Source organism: Enoplosus armatus, chromosome 11 (genome assembly GCF_043641665.1).
Source record: "Enoplosus armatus isolate fEnoArm2 chromosome 11, fEnoArm2.hap1, whole genome shotgun sequence".
Classification (NCBI taxonomy): Eukaryota; Metazoa; Chordata; class Actinopteri; order Centrarchiformes; family Enoplosidae; genus Enoplosus; species Enoplosus armatus.
In genome coordinates this window covers 5,813,486-5,837,702 of record NC_092190.1, presented here as the reverse complement: position 1 = coordinate 5,837,702, position 24,217 = coordinate 5,813,486, and the positions used below count along the sequence as shown (strand labels likewise).

Here is a 24,217-nt window from a genome sequence, read left to right as displayed (position 1 = left end):
GTTCTCCTGGTTCTTCACAACTCTGGCATTTCTGAATGTGCTGCAGTTTTCTAATTGTCATTTTAGGAAGACAGGACAAGGGACTGTTGCAATCATTCACCATGCTGGGGATGGAAGGAATGACTTTAAATCTTGTCAGGACATATTACTTTTAGATGTAGTTTTTTATTTCACATGATGAAGTATCACAGACTTAGAGACTGCCTTGATGTGACGTGGAGATCTGGGTCGATAGCACCAAGATATCTTACTTGGTCTTCATTCCTTATAGTTCTGCAATCAAGCTGGGGAATAGCATTGAGTCTGTTCTCATTGTTAGCAAATACAATTATTTCTTTCTAGTCTTTTTCCATTGATTGAAAACATCTTTCCAACAAGCACATTTATATTAGTAGTCATTATATTAGTATTTCTTAGTACCAAAGGCCTGTGATTTGATTGGACAAGTGATCCTCAGTAATTTAAACCTTTATTGTATTAAATATAGAAATAAAATCAAGATTACTATGATTAGTCTCCGTGATGGTGATTGTTTAATTATCATCATCATCTTTTTCCTTCCCTACCTCGAGCAGTTGGAGACTTCAATAGTCGGGCCCTCACAGTTTCTGCCTCCACATCGAGGAGCAGGGCTGTCGCAAGACCTGGAGCGACACAAACAGGAGCTCACGCCATCCACACCATCGTCATTGTTGCAGGGTTGCCATGGCGCCCAGGGTCCGAAGCCACCATTGGTGGTTTGGTTCCGCAGCTGGAAAACAATGACGAGCGTGAGATCAAATCAGCAAACATCAGCCTTATTCAACCATCCAACGTGTGTGTGTGTGTGTGTGTGTATGTGTGTGTGTGTGTGTGTGAGTGGCTGCTCAGAGTGTAGAGGAGAAGCTTTAGAGTGCAGGACTTGTGCTGCCAGATGGGACTTTTCCTTTTAAAGTGGAGTGTGTGGGTTTTCAGAGGATTATAGGGGAATACATTTACTGCAATTCACTTCACTTCAGCTAAATTCAATCCAGTTGATCTCAGTGCAATTTAATCCATTACAGTTCAGTCCAATTCACCTTCTGTTCTTCCTCTACTACTCCTGTCCTGTCTTGTACCACACACACTGAGACGTCATTAGTCATGGATGATGACAACCCCTGCGACATGTGAAAGATGACCTCAACGGGGCCCCATAAGGGGGGGATGTGAAGCTCTATTAGCCTTTCTTACAGTAAATGCTGCAGTGACGTTTCTCTTACCGGACAAACAGTGATGTTCTGTTTCCACTGGCTCATGTTGGAGCTGTCCTCCAGTGTGGTGCATCTGCGCTGCCTGAAGTCCCAGCCACAGTAGGGGTCCCTCGCCTCCAAACACAGCCTGCAGGGGACAGGAGAGAGGAGGGGGGAGGAAGACTGCGTGGTCAGCAAAGTGAGTAGTTTAATTGTTAAATAGAGACAGACATTAATAAACATCACAGTAAGTATAACAGAGTTAGAGAAAAACATCTGTAGTCCCTGGACAGATGTAACAGTCACCCTAAAATAGCAAAAATAAAGAAATAAATCAAAAAATTAATTATTTAATTATAATTAATAAACAAATAATAGCAACTTTACACCCAGTGTTAATCAAGCACACTATTGTCCAAATCTAAAACACAACTACAACTCCAAACAGGGTGTGACTAGGCTTATACAGACTGTAATACCTGGATTTCCACCATCTGTGGTGGTCAGGAAGAATGAAACAGAGCTCTTTACACCAGAGAGTTTATTTCTATTTTTTACAAGTCTTGGACTGAACATGAAGTTGTCTTGTACTTTGGGGTTCTTGAGTACAAACAAACGTCCTAGATTTTTCACAGATTCTAGACACAATTTCACTAAATTTTCTCTAGAACTTGTGTAGACTGGGAGCAGGATAAATTGATGGTTAAGTAAGTGACGGCACATATATTTCACTAGCTCCAAAAAAGTAGATTTAGTGTTCAATTTCTTTTTAAATAAATAGAAATAGAAACACATAAAATGTGGCAGACATGACAAAAATTTTATAACAAATAACAAAAAGTTCATAAAATAAAGACAGCGTATTAAGTCCAGAGTTAAAACAACAGAGCACCACTGTGCCTGAGCCATATCCAAACACACTGGCCTCAGACCTGCTGTACTATACATGCATTATGAATATGAACTCTGAAAGATGACAAAATCTGACTTTTCAGTGCATTGTTGTTCCCTCAGCACACACAAACAACACTATACACGGTACATCACCCAAACAGTGATTAAATATTTGTAAGCTCCTCCAGTAAAACAGAGGCTTAATGACGGCTAATTAAATCTAAAGCTGTTAATGACGAGGCTAAGCCACCGGAGCTGATCTGGATGCCTCAGGAACGCAGGATAAAGGCATCAACTGAATAACTCCTCTCTCTCAAACACTGCCCTCCACTTTCTGCCTCCCTTCCTCTCCTTCCTCTCCTTCCTATGCCCCCTTTGTCTCTCTCTTTCTTCAACTATCCTCCCTCACTCTCATCCTACTCCCTCTCCTTCATCACAGCACTGTAGGTTCCCTTCCTCCTCTCTCTCCTTTCAGCTGAAAGGAGAGATTCTTGTTGTTGTTGTTGTTGTGTTTTTTTTCCTGGCACAGAGCTTTATGGTTTATTTGAAGAGCCCTGAAGTGTTTTAGCCTGGAGGTTGAGGAATCTCCAAGTGTTGATACAGCTCTCTGTGCCAGGTCTGGGGCTCCGTGGTGAACCCGGGTTCGGCTTGGATCCAATAAAGACATTACTGCTTAGGCAGCACATCAGAGGTGACCCCCACAGACAAAGAGCAACCGAGCACAGGAGGGGAAAGGAGAGAGAGGGGAGGGGGCATGTTTTCTGGAGATCTGTGGTACAGCCGGAAGAGGACCTCTTCCTTCATGAGTGTGACGCACTCACCGCAAACCTTCTTGTGTGTCATTTTAGTTTAGCAGCATTAACGGATGCAATCTCAAATACAGATGAAACGATAATTATAATGAGGTCGGCCACAAACTCACACTTCAGTGAACCTAATATTAATTTAAAAGGATGGAGGGAGAAGCATGTTGCCATTTTGGCTCAAGGTCGACTATATTGCATTGTGATGGCTTTGATGTGTGGCTTTGCATCGTCATCGACAGAAGAATTTTCATTTGGCTTCTCTGATTACCAACACACTAACCTCCAACACACACGCACGCACGCACGCACACACACACACACACACACACACACACACACACACACACACACACAAACACACACACACACACACACACACACACACACACACACACACACACACCATTACAGAGATCAGCTAAGCAGAACAATTAATGAGTGCGTATTTCAAGGATGGAATAAATAATGTTATATGAAAGGGAGAGGTGGGAGAGATTTGAGGCCCAATTAGCTCCGGGTAATGTGTGCCGAGAGGCAGGCTGGGAGGCTTCTGACCTCAGGGAAAGACACGTTTAGTTCTGGATTCACCCTGTTTGCATTAATTTAGAGAAAAATGTTGAAATATGGAAAAAGAGACGACTGCAGCTCAACTGAGCCGGTGATGCTGTAAGCTTTTAAGACCAGAAAAAATGTATCAACCGGAAAGAAATGCTGACGAATTGACTGCAGTGCAGGTGAGGATGGGGGTTAATGCTGTGGGGTAAGATATTCACATGCTGCAGGCACACGTGTGTGCTCATGGTCTGCTTCACTCTTTCAACAAACACCTACACCTATTTGAATTCAGCACTTCATCATAAACCTGTGCTATACTGCAGAAAATGACCAAATATGGGGACACATACTTATTTGTACTTTATGTCTGGAGCTGTTTTTAAGCCCCAATTAAGGCAAATCTTAAATCAAACTTTATTGGTATTTATCAGGTATTGAGATTGAAATCTCTTCTTCACAAGAAACCTGAGAACACAGTCAGACAACCAGCATACAAAAACAACACAAATAAGTAGATGTCCCGAGACGATCCTAAGTGTTGGTATTGGGGCCGATCAGCCAGCAGCCTCAGCCAGCTGATGTTGCAACGCTGCTCTCCAGCGGAGCTCTACACTGTGAGCATTTCACTGCATGTGAGAGTGAAAGGATGTGAATGGGAAAAATGACTTGATTGGGCCGGTGACTGACACCCAGAAATTAACTAAGAACCTGTTTTTTCTCCTCTTATTGGCAAAGAGCAGTGTGCAATCACAGCACACCCCTTCCCTCATCCACCTTCACTGGATCCCTGTCAAGTCCCGAATCTCCTACAAAATTCCCCTCCACACCTTCAAATCCCTCCATGCCCTTGCCCCCCAGTACCTATCAGACCTCAGCAATAGTATTATTATTATTATTATTACAAAACATTCAGCTAACAGCTTATTAATGCTAATTCCGAGAGTAAGTTAAAGACCAAAATAAGCCAAATAGGCCAAACTAAAACTTTGCCGTTTTCAGATTTGTGTGCTCTCTGCAAGCCGCTGTCTATACTCCAAAAATTGCTTATGAATTAAAAGAAGCATTACTCTGTAACACCGCCATTCGCATTATTTGATCCAAAAGAAAAAGAAACGGACGGGGACATTGCTACAAATAAGGCCAGACAATCACAATCGCACAAAAGCATACAATAGTATTTTGGACAATAGTGTGTTTCCAACTGCAACAGTTTGGGGAGGGCCATGACAATGCCCTTGTGTGCAAAACTAGGTCCATAAAGAAATGGTTTTCCCGGGTTGGTTTGGAAGAACTTGACTGTTCTGCACAGAGTCCTGATTTCAACCCCATTCAGCACCTTTGGAATAAACTGGAATACAGACAAACACATTGTCAGTGACTGACCACACTAAAGCTCTTGTGGCTGAATGGGAGTAAATCCCTGCATCATCATGCAAAAGGAAACAAAGGAGCTGCTCACAGTTGCAAAATATTGAAACAAATTGCAGATGATGGTGAGAGAGCCGAAGAAAGATCTTGGAAAACAAAGCAATTAAAAGAAATTGTATTGAATCTTGATCTTGATCTCTGTCTGTGAAGTTGAATTGCCACTCGTCGTGGTTTGATTGACATCAATACATATTGTATCATTTTCTGTTGGTGCAAAACAGTGAAGTACATCATTGTTTTATACTATCAGCAAAAACAGTATTTTATGTATTTGACTCGACTCTGCTAGTATATCATGTGGAATTGGGACACAGCACAGGTTTGCAGTCTTAGTATTTTCTCCAATAATTTCTTTCACCAGGGGCCATTTAATAAACGAGGATTTACTATTTGAGCGAAAAGAAGAGGGCATACCAAGGCATATATCTCCCACTCTGACCTTTCTGCAGCTTCATAAACCACCAGCCAAGCGCTCTCAGTGCCTTCCTGTTCTGACGGCTCACCGTTTTTTTTAAAAAACAGAGCCACTGTAAAAGTCAATTAGAGGCAGTGTGGGTGGAGAGAGGGCGGTGTGAAGGGAATAGAAAAGCTAATTTCTGTAACAGGCAGTGCAGAGGGATGTCAGCTCAGACAGGAGGCTGAGTCTGCAAATACACAGGTATGTGAGGCATTTAACTGTATGAGAGAAAGAGTGTGTCTAAGTGTGTGTGTGTGTGAGAGAGAGAGAGAGAGAGAGAGAGAGAGAGAATGAGTGAGTGAGTGTGTGTACACAATCAAGTGTGTTTTCTTAATACCCTCCGTCTGTGAACACTGTAAGGGCGTGTCTTTGTACTATGGGTGTGCCATCATGTGTGAGAGCATCGCTTTGACAAGTCTGCAGGGCACTGGCTGATATTTAATTCAGCAGCGTGCATACCCGGTGGCAAACTATATCAAAACAGAGAAGCCATGGAACATGGTCTGTTAAATTTTAAACAGACTGAGCTGCAAAACCCACCAGCCTATGTAACAATATATCTGGGCGAGGAAGATAAATCTGCCAGATTCTCTCTTTGAGGGTGTAATTGGCATTTTAAATCGTTTGTGAACGCTGTAAAAACCAGCATCTCCGTTTATTACAGGCCCTTTAACAAGTAGACATAAAAACAATAGTTCACCTCTCCTTTAATGGCAGGCCGTCAGTGTATAATTGCAAATATGATCACCAGAGCTGATAAATTATGGATTGGAAACAGCCATTATTAGCTGTAGCGCTGACACTCTGGGAATACGTTAGCAAAAGCTGTCTGGAGGGTCTGACTCAGTTAAACATATGTCTGCATGCGCCGGCCTCTCTCCATCTCTCTACACCGGCGATGTCATTTTTTTGCAGCGACTCTCAGGAGATCGCTGCTGACAGGCTCTCTGTCCTCATCCTCTCTCCCGGGGAGAGAGACCGTCCCTGGGGCTTTTCCCCCCGCTGTGCTGGGCTGAGCTGGCCATTCAGGAAGTCTGTTCATGATGAATCGGAAACACAGAGAACTCCTGCTAGCACTCAGCGCTAATACATCCAATTAGGCCCAGTTGGAGTCAGGCTGAAGACTGATGCTGCTGCGTCCAAAAAAAATGGGAAAACAAAAGTGAGATGGCTGTCTGCCAAAAAATGCCTGCTGTCCTCCATGTACAATTTTAGCCCCTGGTGAATAAAAAGGAGCTGCATCATCACAGAGAGACAATGGGGAGGCAGAGACAGGCTACAAGACAGAGAGAGAGAGAGAGAGAGAGAGAGAGAGAGAGAGGGGGGGGGGGGGGGGGGGGGCAGGAATATGGTGCAGAGATGGACAATACAAATGTGGACAGATTACACAAGACAAGAAACCAAAAAGCAAGAGAGGTGAAGTTGGAAACAAAACTGAACCTGTTGTCATTTCAGGAGTGCAGGTGGAGTTAGACAGCATTTTATCAATTTGTCTGAATCCAGCCAGTGTTGAATCTGCTTATGCAATCCTTTGTGGGGTCACAGTGGACTGGAGACCATCTTTCAACATTGAACTAAGTTATGAGTAACTAAAACTCAAATATTCTATGCTGTTGTTGTCTGAGAAGACTGAGGCACTACCGTTCTGAGTGGCAGCCTAATCAATGTTCACAACCTGTACGGAAAAAACCTGAAACTATATTTTTCACTACTTTAGCCAAATACTGGAGGTCCTGATAATCCGCTTGAATAAGTCATTGATACGATATACATGAACCTCTGAAATTCTGTAACGTGACACAGATGAAACTCCCCACTCTGTTGGTTTTGTTGAACTTCAAAAAAATACCGTCCACTTGCTCCTTGCTTACAGAAAAGATTACAAGGGTCGATAAGATATTCATTGTCCTCTGAGCTTTGCAAATCCATCACTTGTTTTTATTTATATTTCATTTTACAACCTTTCCCCTGAACGGGGAGCGGAGCAGTTTGACTTTGTCAGCGTCGGGGGATTTAAAAAGGTGGCGAGCCGAAGGTTACGACATAGTGCCGCTCCAAATCAAAGCTGAAAGAAAGAGGAGGGTGAGAGAGCAATATAGACAGAAGGTGAAAGAGAGAGAGAGAATGGGACAGAGAGCACAATGATTACACTGAGCTGCGGCCAGAACAAAGCCTGTAATAAAAGTAACAGCATTCTGGAGCAGTAATAAATACATCCACTGTGTGAACACCATCTCTCTCCTTCTCTCTCAGTACTTGGCGGGTGAAGTGTTCCTCTGATTGGTCATACAGGCTTAGCAGCAGTGAGCTCCAGAGGCCTGCTGACAGGTTTTCAGCCACAGCCGACAGTAAATTGGGTTTGCAGGGGACGGTCCTGTAAGCTCCCCTCACACAGACAGGGAAGTCCACACCACTGTATAGGGGTCCTATAGGGACTGATGCTAAAGCAACATGTCATATGCAGTGGATTTAACAAGCAGCTACACACACACAGACTGTGGCAGAGATGCTAATGGTCAGTGGTTTTCCTCGATGGCCACTTAGTGGTTTCCTGATGTTGTTTAAACTCCTGCTGCAGGCAGGCTGAACTGCCTCGGTCTCATGACTACTGCCAGGTCACACACATACAATCATGCGCTCATACACACACACACACACACACACAGCAAATTGAACCAAAGCCCCTCAGGCGGAAATGTAACTATCACCAGCAGGACAATTGTACCTCTTGTAATAAAATGTAATGTTTATGTAAGCAGATGTATGAGCGGTGGTTTGGCTGCAGGAATGGAGCGGCTACTGAAAAGCCTGATTTGTTCCGTTTCATCCTCCTCAACATTATCCTCATCATTTATTCAGTGTTTCCTCCTTCTTGTAGTTATTTCTGTTTCCATATTTTTTTCTTTATCTTTTTCTTTCTTCTTTCTCCTCATCACCAACTGCAAAGCTTCCAACATTCACTTGAATCCCACGTGTAAAAACCACTCTTCTATGTCTGACACCTTCAGTTTCAACAAATGAGTAAACCAATCCATGAAAGAATAGTATGCAGTGCACTCACTCAAAGTTGGCTTTTTGCAGTGGGTGTAAGCGTTAAGCATGCTACTGTTGTGAGTGGGACCAGTAGTTTCAACCTTCGTTTGGCAGCGTGGACTACCTTTTTCCCCTCAGTGAAGGGAAAAAAGGCCCTGATGGATGCAACATTGCTGCTAAGCTAGGCTAGGCTGCTGCTGCTGCCAAAATAAATCACTTCACTAACAGAGCGAGATAGAGGCTGGGTGGAGGACAGAGTGGTGCCGTTAGCCAGAGGTGCCAATTGGCCAGGTCAAATATAATTACCACAAATAGAGGACAAACACACACAGGCATGTGCGCACACACAACGGCACACAAGCTGCAGCATTTGTCTGCGAGCTATCACTAAAAGGCTACAAATCACCGGCTGTTGAAAATGTTTAGCGGTGTAACAAAAAAAAAAGCACTTCAGTTAAGATGATGAGGTAAATGTTATTCTACTCTCAGGGTTGCAAGAGATGGTGATATGAATCAATAACAAAAAGGAAACCTTAAAAGCACTTAAACAGAATTGAGTTTTCAGGCTGCAGCAATCGTACAGGTGTTCAAAGCAACACGTTTCTGCTGCCGTAAGATAAAGAGAGCCAGCGTTTAAACAACTGCAAACATGCACACTTACATACATACAACTACTGTGCAGCGACAGTCCATCCTTTATTCCATTACCATCTGGATATTTTGTAACAAAGCAGATATGTCTTGTTTCACCTTCTCTGACGCTGTGACGCCCATCACAGCACTGTAAATACGCCATTCCTCTCTGTTAGTACCAATGTGTGACGATGAAAAGCATCATGGGTGGCTGCAGATGAGTCGCTGCCAGCTATAAAACCACCTGAGTATATCCAGCTGTAAATCAGCGTGTGAATGGATGTATGTGAATGGGACGACCACACACAATGCCGAGGAGATGAGGAGAATGGCTCTTTCAGGCAGCAGCACAATGACAGGGAGTGTGTTCAGACAAAGGGTGGGACGGCAGGTGTGTCTCTTTCACGTAGTCTGAACAGTGAAGCCCCCGAGAGACGGACAGAGAAAGTAAAGCGTGGTGAGAGCTTGGTGGTAAGTGTAGCGTGACCCATTACCTATCTTTTCCAAAAATTGCATTAAAATTGTTAATCTTGAGTATAATAATGATGTAATATTTATGCTGATATGGTGACTGTGATACTCCACGTTTACAAGCCCTGAATCAACAAGTCTTTAATCTAATACCGCTGATGTAGCAATACTGGGTACAATGGGACCAGATTCAGGGGCTGCATAATGGTGAGCCCGATCAGTTTCTGGAGGGGGATTAAAGAGGCTGTTCTCTGAATTGCATCTCGGGGAAAAACTCAGATGGGCGAGCCCCTTCAACAGACAGAATTCAGCGACAAGTGGAAACTTGTGTTGCTCAAGCAGGGCAGTGATAGTAGCAGAAGTGTTCCCTGTCAAATTCTTCTTTCTGAAGCGTTTTCCTTGCCTTAGTACCACATTGTTTATAGTTGAATACAAAGATGGACAAAGTGTTGGAACACAAGGCTCAGCAAAGAATCTACCCCCTTCAGTCAGTTTTGAACTGTCGGCCACCTTTGGCTCTGGGCAAATTGCAATTGCCATTTTTCACTAATGAACAGAATAACTGTTCATGTATATATATGATTTTTTTTTTTTTGTGTCATGCACACAAAGTGCCCAACCCTCATGGGTTTACAAGACACCAAAGGTTGCAGTTGCACTGGTCAAACATTTCATTTCATTACGAAATGTAGTTATTTTACAACTCGGTCTTAACAACAAAATATTCCTTACAAAATATTCTGCCTTCTCTCATAAGCTTGACAAATAAAATTTACCACAAAAAAGGTTCCCTTCCTGAAACACAACAAGGTTTTCATAATCATCCAGCACAAAGAAATCAACATAAATGGAGGACATTTTACTAACAAGTACATCCCTTACGTCCTCGTATATAGGACAGTAAAACAAAAAATGAACCTGATTCTCAATCTCACCTAGCTCACACAACAAACAAAACCTGTCCTCCTCTGGAGTGACATTCAACCTCATAAATTCCTATTCCATGCATCAATTCACTACCCAGACTCCTTTTTTTCTTAATCTCCTGACTTAACATCACCCATCTGCCCTTTTCTGCTTGCTTGAGTCCCTCCAGACGAGCTCAGGTGTCTCGCTGTCATACAGTTTGACATCTGTCGTATTCTGCAGCTCGGTCTGCCTTCGGCTGCAGCGCGTTTGAAAGACTGTAAGAGTGAGTGAGCCACAGAGACTGGACAAAAGATGTCCCGTCCTACCTCACCCCCTCTGTCCCCCCTTCTGGTGCCCTTGGAGCCCACTCTTATCGCTTCACCCTACTGTGACTTAAATAAGACTCTGGCTGCTCACTCTGCTTTTCTCTCTCTTCCTGTTTCTCTTTCTGTGTCTCTGTCTCTCTCTCATCTTGCATATCTCTCCCACATCTAATTAAATGCATTTTTTTCCATACCTGATGTGTGTCTGCTCCCATGTGTCTAGGAGTTTGGATTTACTAGAAATAGCAAGCTGACTCATCAGGCAGCGCACATATGAGAATTCGTCCAAGCACCAACCCACACACAAATCACACCGAGTAGACTGCCCTCCATATACAGACACACACACACACACACACACACACACACACACACACAGTGAAAAAAGCACCAAGCCATTTGTATGCTAAAATGAAGTTGACTTTGAAGGACTGAGGTGGCCGACTGAGGATCCTGATTGAGAGCACTGATGAGATACAGAAGGTTGGACAAACAGCCAGTGAGCTTTTCTCCTCTCGCTCACCCTCGAGACGGAGATTTTCACATGAATAACACTGAGGCTGCAGATGGCAGAGCAAAAAGGCCTCCCTCCCTCCCTCTCTCTCTCCCTCTCTCTCTCTCTCTCTCTCTCCCTCTCTCTCCCTCTCTCTCTCTCTCTCTCTCTCCCTCTCTCTCCCTCTCTCTCTCCCTCTCTCCCTCTCTCCCTCCCTCTCTCTCTCCCTCTCTCTCTCTCTCTCTCTCTCCCTCTCTCTCCCTCTCTCTCTCCCTCTCTCCCTCCCTCTCTCTCTCTCCCTCTCTCTCTCTCTCTCTCTCCCTCTCTCTCTCTCTCTCCCTCTTGTCTGTCTTTGTAGCTCTCACACACAAAACGTGCCTTCAGAGAAACTTCTCTGGCAGTGTGTGAGGTAGCTTCACACACACTTTTTGTTTATCCTCTGATTCAGACACAAACAAAAGCCAGAACAGTGCTCTCTCTGTGTTATGCAGAACTTCATTACCGGAAAAAAGGAAAACCCAGCACAACAAATGAATTTCCTCTAGTGAGCAGATACCGCCCCAGTCATTTGTCTGGCTCCATAAGGGCTTTAAAGATTATAAGCGAGGTCCTCCGGACATTAATCCTAGTTGAGGACAGATAATTACCTTCAATAGAGGACCAACCAGGTTAAAATGAATCCACTGCCAAAATGCATAAAATGAACAATAAAATATACAATACACAAAATATACCGCATGGCTGCGTTTAGAAAGTGAGGACTACTGTTCCTCACATGGCTCATCATTTTATTTGTAGTGAGACTTCAAGAAATCTCATAACTATCAGAGTGGACAGTACAGGGGTGACAGGAGGAGGAGCGATATGCAACAAAAGGTCCCTGTCAGAATCGAACCAGGGGTGTTGCAATCACAATATGTAGGCCAACCACTAGGCCACAGGGTGCCTCAGTAGAGGTAGCCCTGGTCAGTAGTTTTGATTTTTTTCCACCTTAAAAGTACCTAGTTTGCATTTTCAACATTCTCTCCATTTGAGACGGTTGAGTCTGGGTTCCCTTTGATAGCCGGGATGCGCAGTATGATCATCCTGGATCAAACTTTCCACTAGATATGGAGATTTTGTGCAATACTTACGTCTCAGTTTTGTAGGTGGAGCACCTCTCCAGTGGGATCTTCAGGACTCGGTTGTTGAGCCCAACAAAGAGCGACCTGTCGCTGTGCAGGATTTGCAGGCTCAGGATTGGTTCTCGCACCCCCAGTGGGAGAAGCTCCATCTCCTCCAAGTAACAACCTTGTAAGTTCTTATTGGGCGTAGCCAGTGCCTTTAAGATGGTGCCATATTCTGATTGGACAAGAAGGATGAGAAGAAATATCAGAGCGATCTTGTATACAGGCAAATTAAAATGCACTTCTCTGCTTGATCCCTCTTTTTCTGGTTGAGGTATGTTGGTGAAAATATAGTCATAGTTTTGTTCCTTCACCAACCTGTGCTGATGTACATAACATGGTAGAGGGTGTCCATTCCCTGAACAATGTCCACAACCAGGTTGGAGAAGCGAACGTCATCCTGCATCACCAGCGGATCAACAGACTCCGGCTGGACCACGTCGTTCATCAGGTAGAGCCGCTGGGCGTCCTGCAGGCTGCGCTCCGTCAAACCCTCGTTGGGACCCTCGTCGTCGATAGTACCACACTGGAGAGGAAAGGCGATGGGGTGAGAGAATAGAGAGAAGGGTGAGGTGCAGAAGAAGTGAAAAAGGAAGGCAGAAAGAAAGAAAAGCCTCACACTCCCAGTCAATATATTTACAAATACACCGTTTCTGGCTAGATTTTTTAAATTCTTGATTCTATTCTCAGTAACTGCAACTTTTTTTCAAGGGAACAAAACAGTATGATTGTTATGTGACCACTGCAACAATACAGAAATTTAACTGCAGAAGGATGAATACGAAATGACAGCCTTCTGAAAGCTTTGTTTGGGTTGCAGAGATTAGCAGTGGCTTGCAGCTTCTGCTCGTTCTTCGGGACTTGAAATGAGAGATTGATTTGTTGGTAGATTTCATTTTTGGATGTTGTCTGGAGCGTTAGATGGTTTTGAAAGTACAACGATTTCTCAATTTTACAATGTATCTGATATATATTATTCGATTTCTGATATCTATATTATTATCATTGTTTTCATACTATAATGACCAGTCCCTTCAGGACCTTCTGGATTGTTTTGTAACCAAAAATGTGCATGCAGCTGCTTTTCCAAAAACTGCACTTTGTTACCTTTGATATGTCATTTAGTGAGAGAGTAAAAGTTTAGGAATCTCTTGCATTCTCAGATGGGCCCTGTTAGTGGCCATTTCTGCACAGAGCCATTAACCTGTGCAGTTAGCTAGCCATGGAGTTGAACGCACTTGTGTAAGTGTTTCGTTGCTGAATTCAGTCTGTAGGGTAAGATTAGTGCTTCCAACCATGCTGTGTAGCGCCGCCAGCGAGCTCTAGGCACCAAGCGGTTTTAGATATTAGAGATGGTTCACTTTGGAGTGGGGGCAAGACCTGCCTGAGAAGACATGTTCTTGGAAAACAAAATCCTTTCCACTGTTGTTACAAGTAAATGTAAGTGTTTTCGTTGGAATTGAGGCGTGATATGACATAAAATTGGAAGCATTCTCCCAGTTTTATGCTTTAAAAAACACTACTTAAGGACTCTTGTTACGTCTCTGTTTCTTGCGTTAGAAGCAACATCAATACAAAATAAGATATTTTTTGTCACAGTTAGCCAACTGAATTGTGTTAAGACTAATGTGGATGGATTTACACAGTATTAGACTACTCTGGATGTGGTTATACTAACCTGGAAGTTGTGGATGGGGTTGGGCGTGGGAAGCCAGGTGGAGCGAGGGTTCTCCTGGGAGCGGAAGGGCCCGTTGAAGGCCTGCGTGATGGCGCTCAGGTTGAAGGCACACACTGCAGATGCTGCAATACTATTGCTTTATAGAGAGATGGACAGGGACAACAGGACGGGAAAGGGAAGATGGGAGGGAGCAGACAGGGGTGGAAGGGATGGAGAGAGGGTAAAAAATAAAAAATAAAGATATTATTTCAACAATAATATTCATAACAGTTTACATGTTGGCAGTAAATGTGACGCCATATCAGAGATCAGCAGCAGACAGCTGTGTAATAAAGCCATTCTGCAAAGTGTTCCATCCTCTTAATGGAAGTCCTATCAGCTCTACCTGCACTAAACAGGCGCTACGTTGCTGGCTTGCTTTGGCTGGAGGCTAAGCTATGCTATCAGCGCTGCACAGTGAATGGGGATAGTATTAAGCTGAGGATACGGGAGGCAGTTGCACAGATTATGTGCAACACACACACACACACACACACACACACACACACACACACACACACACACACACACACACACAGCCGCCTCATAGGTGTCTCACATGAGAGTAAACCCCGGCTAAACTGGTAGTGTGAGTAAAGTTATTATCGTGACGCTCTTCGGCCATAATGTGCTGCAAGGTAATGAGTTTCTTAACTGCCTGCTACTGCAGACGGTTTTGTCCTCTTCCCCATACACCCAGCACCACACTGACGTTTTACTACGCAGTGAACAGCCTGCTGCCTCGGCATGGCTTGTGGGATGCTGATAAACCATCAGTTAGAAGATAGTGAGTGATAACATTATAGTGAGAGAGCGAGACAGAGACAGAGAGAGAAACAGCAAGAGCCACAGAGAGAGAGAGAGACTCAGACAGCGAAGCGGAGAAAGAAAGGCTATTGTAAGGACTTCATGGTGCTTTGTGAGCCGTTTCGGTTCCTTGGGTGAAGTATAAATCAGTGAAGGCTGCTTCTTGCTGAAAAGGGTTTTGAGACTAAATTTGCGGGTATCAACCCTTGGGCTTCTTTTGCTCAGATTTCATTCCCTTTATTATAATTTTCTTAAGACAATCACTTATCGATTAGCTAGACTTGCCATGCTGTATATTTATTTATAGTTATATGTACACAGGTCACTGGCACTATTCATGTTTTAGGACAGTTTTTATGAAAGCAATTTGAAATGAGCAAATGTCTGTATATGAACGGACAGAGGGTATATTACTCGTATTGTTTTTCTATTACTTATTGCCATTTATCGTAATTGTCTTCAGAGTTTTTGGCGCTACAGATGCTGTCATGCTTTGGGGCGATGCAAACAGGAAGTGTAATTTTAGATGTATACTACCCATTTACTTTAGCTTCAAATTGTTTCAATTTTTGCAAAGCTAGACCATGAAGTGTCATGCTGAATAAGCTACTAGCAGTTTCTGTTTGCACTGTAACCATGGAGGCAAGGACAACAGTCACTGCGTCACTTTTGATACAGAAGAGAACGTTTACATTTGATGATCATGAGACAAGATCTGAAGTTACAGGGAAAAGAAGAGATTTATGGGACTGTGCATGATGGATGTTGATTCTTGACCTTTAGGAATAATGTACAGTGAAGAGAATCCAAGCTCAAAAGGTCCACTCGCTAATTAATCTGAGCTTTATCTTCACCCACATCAAAGAAAAGGCTTTCACTGGAAAGTTGGAATACGCACTGATCCCAGCGGTATCTGTATGACGTCTGCACATTCTGGTTTGGCTGATTTATGACACAGAACAAATCATTCAAAATTCATTCTTGTATGCTTCATAGAAAGATGATATGAGTTCTTTTCTCTATGGATCACCCTCCTCTGGGCGTAATATCCTTATTTTTTACCTATAAGATTTTTTACCTTATCCTGCTTGAGAGGTCTGTGATCATTGTTGCTGGTTTTTGTTTTGAATACTACTTTCTCAGAGATCCAGTTCAGGGTTGTGAGAAAACTAAATATGCTCGGTCATTCCTGCAGGGTGGCAAAGTGCTGTGCAGCTCCAAATGAGTTCTAGCTAAACAACGGGGGAGGCCAAGCAGGTGGCTCATTGACTGACTTGCAGACTGCACAGGAGAACAGCCTTCAGACTTCAGTAAAAGGACCTTTTCTTTTTCTTTTCTTTTTTTTTCAATGGCTCTGGTGGAGACGAGAGTGACAGGGAGGCAGAGACAAAGAGTGTAAAGCAGAGTGAGTGCTGTGGTAAACCGGTAGCAACCAAACTCCAACTGGAGGGAAACCACAGGCAAATGAGCTGCAATAAGTGAACGGCAGCCACAACAGATTTCACACTCACACACACAAACACACACAGTTTGACATAATAGTAAGTTAAACTGTGGGTTTGTGGTTGTACTGTAGCTACAGCTTGCACTGAAGCCAAACTCTACCACAGGAAGCCTGATGCTGTCCAGATTATTTTAGATCTCTACTTCGACAGTGCGCATAATGCCAAGAGAACAGCACTGAAAGGAATACAGTCTATCGCACTAATGGATGCAACCCATATGTTTTGAGTCTGCTTAAAAGCTCTGGAAAGTGATTGAAAAGCTGTTTGACATCTGCTATGCTGTTTGCTGCCGCTCTCTGAGGCCCGGCACCATGATGATCACTTTCATTATGAGTGAAGTTCCTTCAAGTGATTCATCTCGTCCCAACAGCCTGATCCTGTCACTGGCTGTCCTCTGAAATACTTCTTGATTTCAGGTCTTGTTTTACAGAATTCATCCCTGTCAACCTCTCTGTCGTTCTCTCCTTTTCATTTTCTGTGCCGCGAACTAATTTGTTGCCACCTGGCGCCATATAAGGAGATAAAATGAGCTCCAGGTACAACATTTAAAATGCTGCATACTCATGAATGCATCAGTAATGAGAATCCTAGAATATGTCTATTTATGTAACATGCACACTATATAAGGACAAAGTACATTTTGCTGACTATGTTAACACGACTGCACAGCATGGTCAGCTTTACTTTAAGAATAAAGCTGGTTATATTCATCATTTTTCTTATTGTCAACAAACCACCTGAAAGGACCAACACCAACAATGAATCGATCCTACTAACAAGTATTGTGTATATATCTCGTATTCCTCTGTGCCACAGACACATTGTTGGTTTTGGTCTTTTCACAAGATTTGTTGACAATGACAAAGATCTAAAATAATGTGGAACACTTGTTTCCCCCGTTGTCATACCCAGGATACATCACTGCAGGTGCCAGGACAGTTTTCCACACAGGAGCCTGGATGTGTAGCTCAGCTCAGCCCCCAAAAAGAGGTGTTAGAAAGGTAATGAACCCCTCACTCAGCCTGGCTGCTTGGCTCTGTGCGAGCCACAATCAGAACAGATCAGTACACCAGTGAGTCTGTCAGGTAAACACAAGTGGCTGATATGAATCTCACTCAATAACCTTGCTACTGCACGTTTTAAACCAGATCCCTAGACGTCTCTGTTCATGATCTTCCTTGTTCATCTTTCTTCTTAAGCTTTGTGACTGTTACGACTATATGATCTGCCATATTATGTCTTCATTATTTGGTGGTTTTCTGTGCTATATGCCTATTGTATTCTTACATGTATCTATATTTTTTTGTTATTTATCTATTGTATTTTTAACCTCTTTTTTAAAGCACTTTGTTTTTAATGTGTGGTATAAATAAACTGATACAAAAGAAATAGACATTTGCACGTGCATTGTATACACACACATCAATGCAGAGAGTACAGTAGAGTCCAGGTGAAACCCTAGGTTTTTAGCTGATGTGCCTAACCTCATTTTATGTGAAAAAAGGAACCGCTAAAACTACATTAAGGCCAATGTTTCAACCTCAGTGAATACCTGCATCACAGCAGAAAAGGAAAAAGGGCCCACTCAGCAGAGCTACATGGCTGCAGGGACCAGAAATTGAACCGAGGCTGCCAGGATTATCCATACATATTTTTATACTGCACAACAATACGCCAGCAAAAGCAACAGCTTTGGCCCAAAACAGTCACATTCAGACTGAGTCAGCAACACCTACACTAAACAATAAAGCAACAGCACAGGTTCAATAGGTTGCACAAAAATCCAGGTGTTAGATTTGAGCCATTGTAAAGAAGTGCACACTTCACTGTAATGGTATTGTTAACCATTTGAGTACGATTAGGGCCATTGTAGGTAAAAAATAAAAACATGGAAACGGGGGACTGGGGTAATATTTAGAGAAAAAACTAAAGATTAAAGTCGTAAATGTATCTTTGCATGACTGGCTGCGTTCCCATGGAAACCACACTGACATGGGTCCAGGGCAATATGACAGCTACAGTAGCTTGAAAAATAGCAACACGGGGCACTGTGAGATGTGGTTCCTTTCTGAGTTTTGTTCTTGAAAAAGTATGGCTTTATAATCTCAGAGAAAGAGAGTTTTTTTTCTCAGAATATTACAGCTCCGTATCTATTTGTATTTTTTATCTACAATACGCCGTCATATTTGAGAGACAATATTTGATCACGGTTGTGTTTTTTGAGTCTAAGCTTGACTTGACCTATTTTCACAATATTTCTAATCAAATGCAAATTGGCCCTAAGTCAGGAAAACCAAACAGACTGCAAGTAGTGGGTTCAATTTAAAGAACATTTGTGACAGGAATGCTAAAACAGCTGGTACACAAGCAGCAGATTCTGTCAAACTGCATTCAGATCAGGCACAGTCTTCCACTGGGAGCCCGCACTTCATTTCAAGGTAGATTTGATGTCAGCAAGTTGATATGACGGGAAGAGAACGTTGTGTAAAATCAAAAATACTTGCTTCACTTGGCTGCCCAGCATATCATTCATCATCCAAGTCAAATCTGATCTCACTTGGAGTCAGTCACATATTTTCCATGGATAGGAGGGATTTTAGGATCCCTAAGAGGTGTCAGGTTGCACACACTGACACGACACTGAGTGACTACACGGCTACAACTAGTGATTACTTAGCCTGATCATCGGAATGAATTGCCATTTCTTTTCCTGTCCTGATCCAGTCTGACGTCATGTTATATGTTTGTTTTGTCATTAATGAGTGACGTCACCCCATCAACCTAATTTTCTGTTGACACGAAAGCTAACATTTGCTCAGAGCAAAACATTTCATGTTTTTCATGATGATCAAAGAAATATGATGATTACAGAGTTGTTATTTCTGTAGGTTGACTTAAGGCGCCCGTATACTCCATCACAAGTCCTTGTATGATGGTTGAACAGCTTCGGTTTGAACTTCTCTCTCTACCTCCCTTTTTTTTGTGGCACTTTTCATGTGAACAACCAAGCGCAACACTATAAATGCCTCCCAGAGATTGAAGTGAAAATTCAGAATTATCCCCGTATTTAAGCAATATTGCATCCCCCCCGTCTCTATTCGCTTTTCACGTCTTCGGGTGTGGCAGTTAGTAGCAGCTGTAAACACTTATTGACTTACTTGACGTGGTCGGACAATACATTGTACAAACTGGTCTTTTTCCAGCATGACCTGGCCCTTAAAGCAACCCGTACAGCTGCGTTAATCTCGGTGGCGTTCCCATTCTTAATCCTGCCTAGAAGCTCTGATTAGTCGGTTGTTTCTCCAGCCATGTAAAACAGTTTTAAAATGAGCACAGCAGCAGACCTAAAGAATTTTAATCACTGAAAAAAAGAGGTCTGGAGCCCAAGTCGACATCTTCAAATTGCTCGTTTTATCCGACCAACAGTTAAGACTCAAAGATATTCAATTTACGATGTTATAATGCAGAGAAAAGCAGCAAATCCTCACATTAGAGAAGATGGAAGCACCAAATGTTTGGCAATTCTGCCTCATAAATTACTTCATCATAATTGGGTCAAACAATTCTATGTCAATCTATTAATCAATTAATGGACCAATTGTTCCAGCGCTCCTCCAGATTCCGCCCCAAACCTCTCAGATATGAGACCCTCTAAGAACTGGTGAAGTGGCGGGGTCAGTGAAGTCACCCAGAAATAGATAAGGAGGCTCATAATTAGTTAGTAATGGCGGGTCGGACACCTCAGCAGGAGAATCTCGCTGCTGCTCTGAGCCCACGACAGAAGGACCCTGCCAATAAGGGACCGGAGTTAATTAAAAGACCTGGCCGTGCTCTAAGGTCTTAAGTGTCCTTATTCTCAAGGAATACTAAAACCCTCCGCTACATAACGGCTCGACAGGCTCCGATGGCTGGTGAACGTCTCAATACATTTACAGCCGAATCCTTTTTTCTCCCTCTCCTCCTCTAAAGAAGGGCTGGAATTATTATTTCTATTACAGATTGATCTGTTGTGTGTTATTTTTTTCAAGTGATTGATCAGAAGGAGCACCCCTCCAATTTTACACATCAAAATCAGTTTACCATTTATGAGAGGTACTACTCAGCGAGTGAAAACAGTTGTTTAATATCTTCTGCAGCTCTGGATAAATAAAGATACTTTGAAACTTGTGTTGGGGGGTGAAAACATGGGCATTAATGAGGCAGAAGGGGTTTAACGAAGAGACGCATACAAGGGACTAAAAGTGAAGATATCTCGGCCTCGGCTGCTTTTAGCCAATCTTTTTTTTTTTAAATCTGTCTCTTGCAAGTCCCCAAACTCATCACAATTTACCAGAAGCTGAGGTGGCATCGTCAAAGTGCTTTTGGGTTGGGTTTTGTCCAACTAAAACCCAAATATCTTTAATTACAATTAACTAAAACACAACTGGCACATTTGATTTGGCAAGCTGGAACCACTTTTGCAGGATGAACGACTTTATTATTTATTTAACAAATCAAAATTGGTGTTCTCCCCGTTGATTAATTGTTGCATCGCTTCGCTGATAATCTGAAGACAATGGATGAGTAAATACAACATATACAAGATGCCCCGGTCACTCTACAGTATTGAGACGTGGCCCAGATTGGGAGCAGAGAGGATAAGTACTCCGCTCCAGCTCTTCCTGCTCTGTTTTACAGCCCCAAACTCCTGGGAGCAGCTGTGAGCCTGTTCAATTTAGGCCAGACAGATGGAGACAGTGTTTGTGGTGATTGCATTAACATATCCAACCCCGATGAGGGAGGCCGTTTTGGAGGGAGGACCGACGAGTTGCTTCAGAGAGGAAGGGCAAGGAAGGAGCAGACAAAGAACGACAGACAAAAGCTTGGAGCTCACACATTTTCCTCATTACCTCGACTTATTTCTCTCTTTCTCTCTCTCTCTCTCTCTCTCTCTCTCTCTCTCTCTCTCTCCCCCCCCCTGGCTTTTCTTTCCGTTTGTCTCTTCACCATGCCTCACTCTCTCTTTCGCTCGATCACTAAAAATGGCTGCAGGCTGACGGAAAGCAGCCATGTGGCGGCGAATACCGAAAGCTTAACAGGTGAGAGAGCAGAAGGTGAGAGGCAGGATTCAACTTCTCCCCTGACAGAACACAGAATACATCTGAATACCAACAACTCAGGGACACACACACACACACACACACACACACACACACACAGCATATACCCATACTCACACACACACACACAGACCCATACTCACACACAGTAGACTACAAGACAACACTTTCACTGCCAACTCTTGATAGTCTCACATGACTCAAGACTTCAGATTCGACTTGCCGACTTTAAATGCACACGTGAACATGCGCTTTCCTTGTAGCTTAAAGCTCCCTTAAAATCAGTGCTTGATATTTGCAACGTATCTCAGTTCCTTTCACTGTGTGGGACAACGGCATTTCAGCATTTAGACCAAGTGAAGTCATTTCTGTTTCCGTTTAGATTGACTTTATGCTCGCCCCTTTATTCTTCTCCCTCTCTCCTTCCCTTTTTCCAGGGCCCATCTGCCCTGTTGCTGATCTTCTCATCAGGAAGAAAGCAAATAAGCATATTTCCCAAAATGTTGAACTATTCCTTTAGTTTTCTTACTGTATTTCTTACTGTGTGCCCTGCTAATGAACTCTAGAGGCTGCAAAGTTCATTACACCACATGATACGTGTGAAAGTGTTGGGACCGAATGCACAACATGGGACTTTGCTTTTTGTCTCAGGCCAAGGAGTTATTCAAGGGAAAATTTTGACCTGATGGTGCATCTAGATAAAAAGGTCAGGAGGTCCTCAAAATAATTAGAAATATTCATTAGGGACTATAAATATTTAATACCGATTTTCACGGTATCTGGCTCTTCATTATGGAGTTGGACAGACTGACCTCACAGACGCTGCCCTCCTCTAATCAAATGTAACGCAATTACACTTTTGCTAAACATAAAGAAGCATAACAAGAGCACTAATGTACAAACTTTGGCTCTCAGTGTTTCCTCTGTGTAATAAAGTGTGTGACACCCCCACCTGGAGCAATCAAACACCAGAGGAAGTGTGAGTCAGTCTGTGCATCCAGCTCGGCTGAGAGTTGCATGCATCCACACTGATCATTAGCAGCAGCAGGGAGGCTCTCTCTCTCTGTATAGGTGGGAAAATGTTGGAGTACAAAACCTTATGAAGTGATGAAATCTGAGGGCTCAATGAAAAGAAGTTAGAGTTGAAGTGTTTTGGTGTGTGTGTGTGTGTGTGTGTGTGTGTGTCACTGTTGCCCCATTAATATTCTCGATGGAGTTGAAAGGGCTCTTCAGCACAGCTGCGACTTGTTTTGGTGGGTTGTTCATCCTTTCTATTCAGCAGCGAGGGCAATGGAGGAGTAATGCATGGACAAGGATTACATTACAATAATTTTACTTTCTACAATGTCTATACAGACGAACGATGAACTGTTCTAAAAGTATTCCCACCTTCATTCCCCAGTTTGTTTTCATTGACACACACGGAGCTAATTTAGGTAAATGTCAGAAACATCTTTTCGACCTGTAAGTATCCCCTCTGCTACATTTGATTGAATTTGAAATTTGAAAATTAAATTATAAATGCTGGTTATAGACACAGTATTAGGTCACCACTGTGCTTATTGAGATGTATTATCTGTTTAATAGATTTATGCTCCCAAAGGTGTAATACTAAAGGTGAGAGTAGAGCTTTTTGAGTAATGAAGGTGTTGACTAATCATTTGTGTGCCTTTACAGACATAATCAACTGTGGACGGATCTGTACTGGGGTTAATTACCGGGAACTGCTGTCCCTTTATTGCCAGGATTTTTAAAATCAGGAAACATTCAGCCCTGCTGTGTACGGTCTACATGAGTGAATGTTCAAACTGTGAAATGTCTGAATCCTGAGCTTTGATGTAACATCAAATAAAGTATCTCGAAACTAAACTCTTCATACCACATGAGCACACATTAAGAGCTAAACTGTGGGACTTGCAGGGTTAAAGTTGTGTTCGAGATACCACCATTTGAAACATATCCCTATTGTAATAAAATGGTGGACAGCAATAAGTTAATATAAGATTAATATTAATAATTTAAAAATCCTTCCTATGCATGTGTAAATAGGTGCATTGCTGTAATACATGTCCATTTACTCACACATTAGTGGTGAAGATGCCGTAGATGAGGTCTTGCTCTGGCAGGTAGAAGGTGCTCTGCAGCTCGTTGTAGTAGAAGGGGATCTCCCCGGAGCGGGAGCAGTTGAGCCTCGCCTTCATGAACGTGGTCCAGGTGTCCTCCAGGAGAAACCGCCCGCCGATGTCGTTCTTGCAGACTCGCGCCACGCGGGAGTACACAGTCTTGCCGCAGTCGTGCTCCACTGCGTTCTCCCTCAGGAAGAAGAAGGTGAAGAGGCCGATGTCGTAGGCTGAGATGAAGTGGGGCTCTGCCGGGAGGGAGGGAGGGACAGGATCATTACAGTGTGACTCCAGGGAAACAGAAATATTTGCAACATTTATCTTCTAGATGTTGCTGCATTGACCCCTGTACTCCTTACTATTGATTGCAATAAAACTTCTAAATTCTTCTGTTGCTCTCCTGTTTAAGATGGTCTGGAAAAGAGCCTCAATGTCAAATGTGTAAATGAGAGGAGAAGGTGCAGAGGGAGGAGGAGAGGAGAAGATAAAAAATGGTTACTAATAAATCCGTCTGATGTTTTGATGGTAAATCCATGAAGCTATGTCTGCTTAACTGGATGCCCGTGCTGCTTTTATTGCTCTGGGTGACA

The 24,217-nt window shown here is 43.0% G+C and overlaps 1 protein-coding gene across 1 annotated transcript in view; it reads right to left on the bottom strand.

The window, feature by feature from the left end:
- sema5ba (sema domain, seven thrombospondin repeats (type 1 and type 1-like), transmembrane domain (TM) and short cytoplasmic domain, (semaphorin) 5Ba) overlaps positions 1 to 24,217 on the bottom strand; it is a 148,987-nt gene that overhangs the window by 20,016 nt on the left and 104,754 nt on the right. The window contains exons 9-14 of the mRNA XM_070914374.1: positions 23,590 to 23,875; positions 14,058 to 14,193; positions 12,698 to 12,905; positions 12,347 to 12,554; positions 1,242 to 1,359; positions 567 to 751 (exon numbers count right to left, since the gene is read on the bottom strand). Of these exons, the coding sequence (XP_070770475.1) occupies positions 567 to 751; positions 1,242 to 1,359; positions 12,347 to 12,554; positions 12,698 to 12,905; positions 14,058 to 14,193; positions 23,590 to 23,875 (1,141 nt within the window). The remainder of the gene's footprint in view (positions 1 to 566; positions 752 to 1,241; positions 1,360 to 12,346; positions 12,555 to 12,697; positions 12,906 to 14,057; positions 14,194 to 23,589; positions 23,876 to 24,217) is intronic.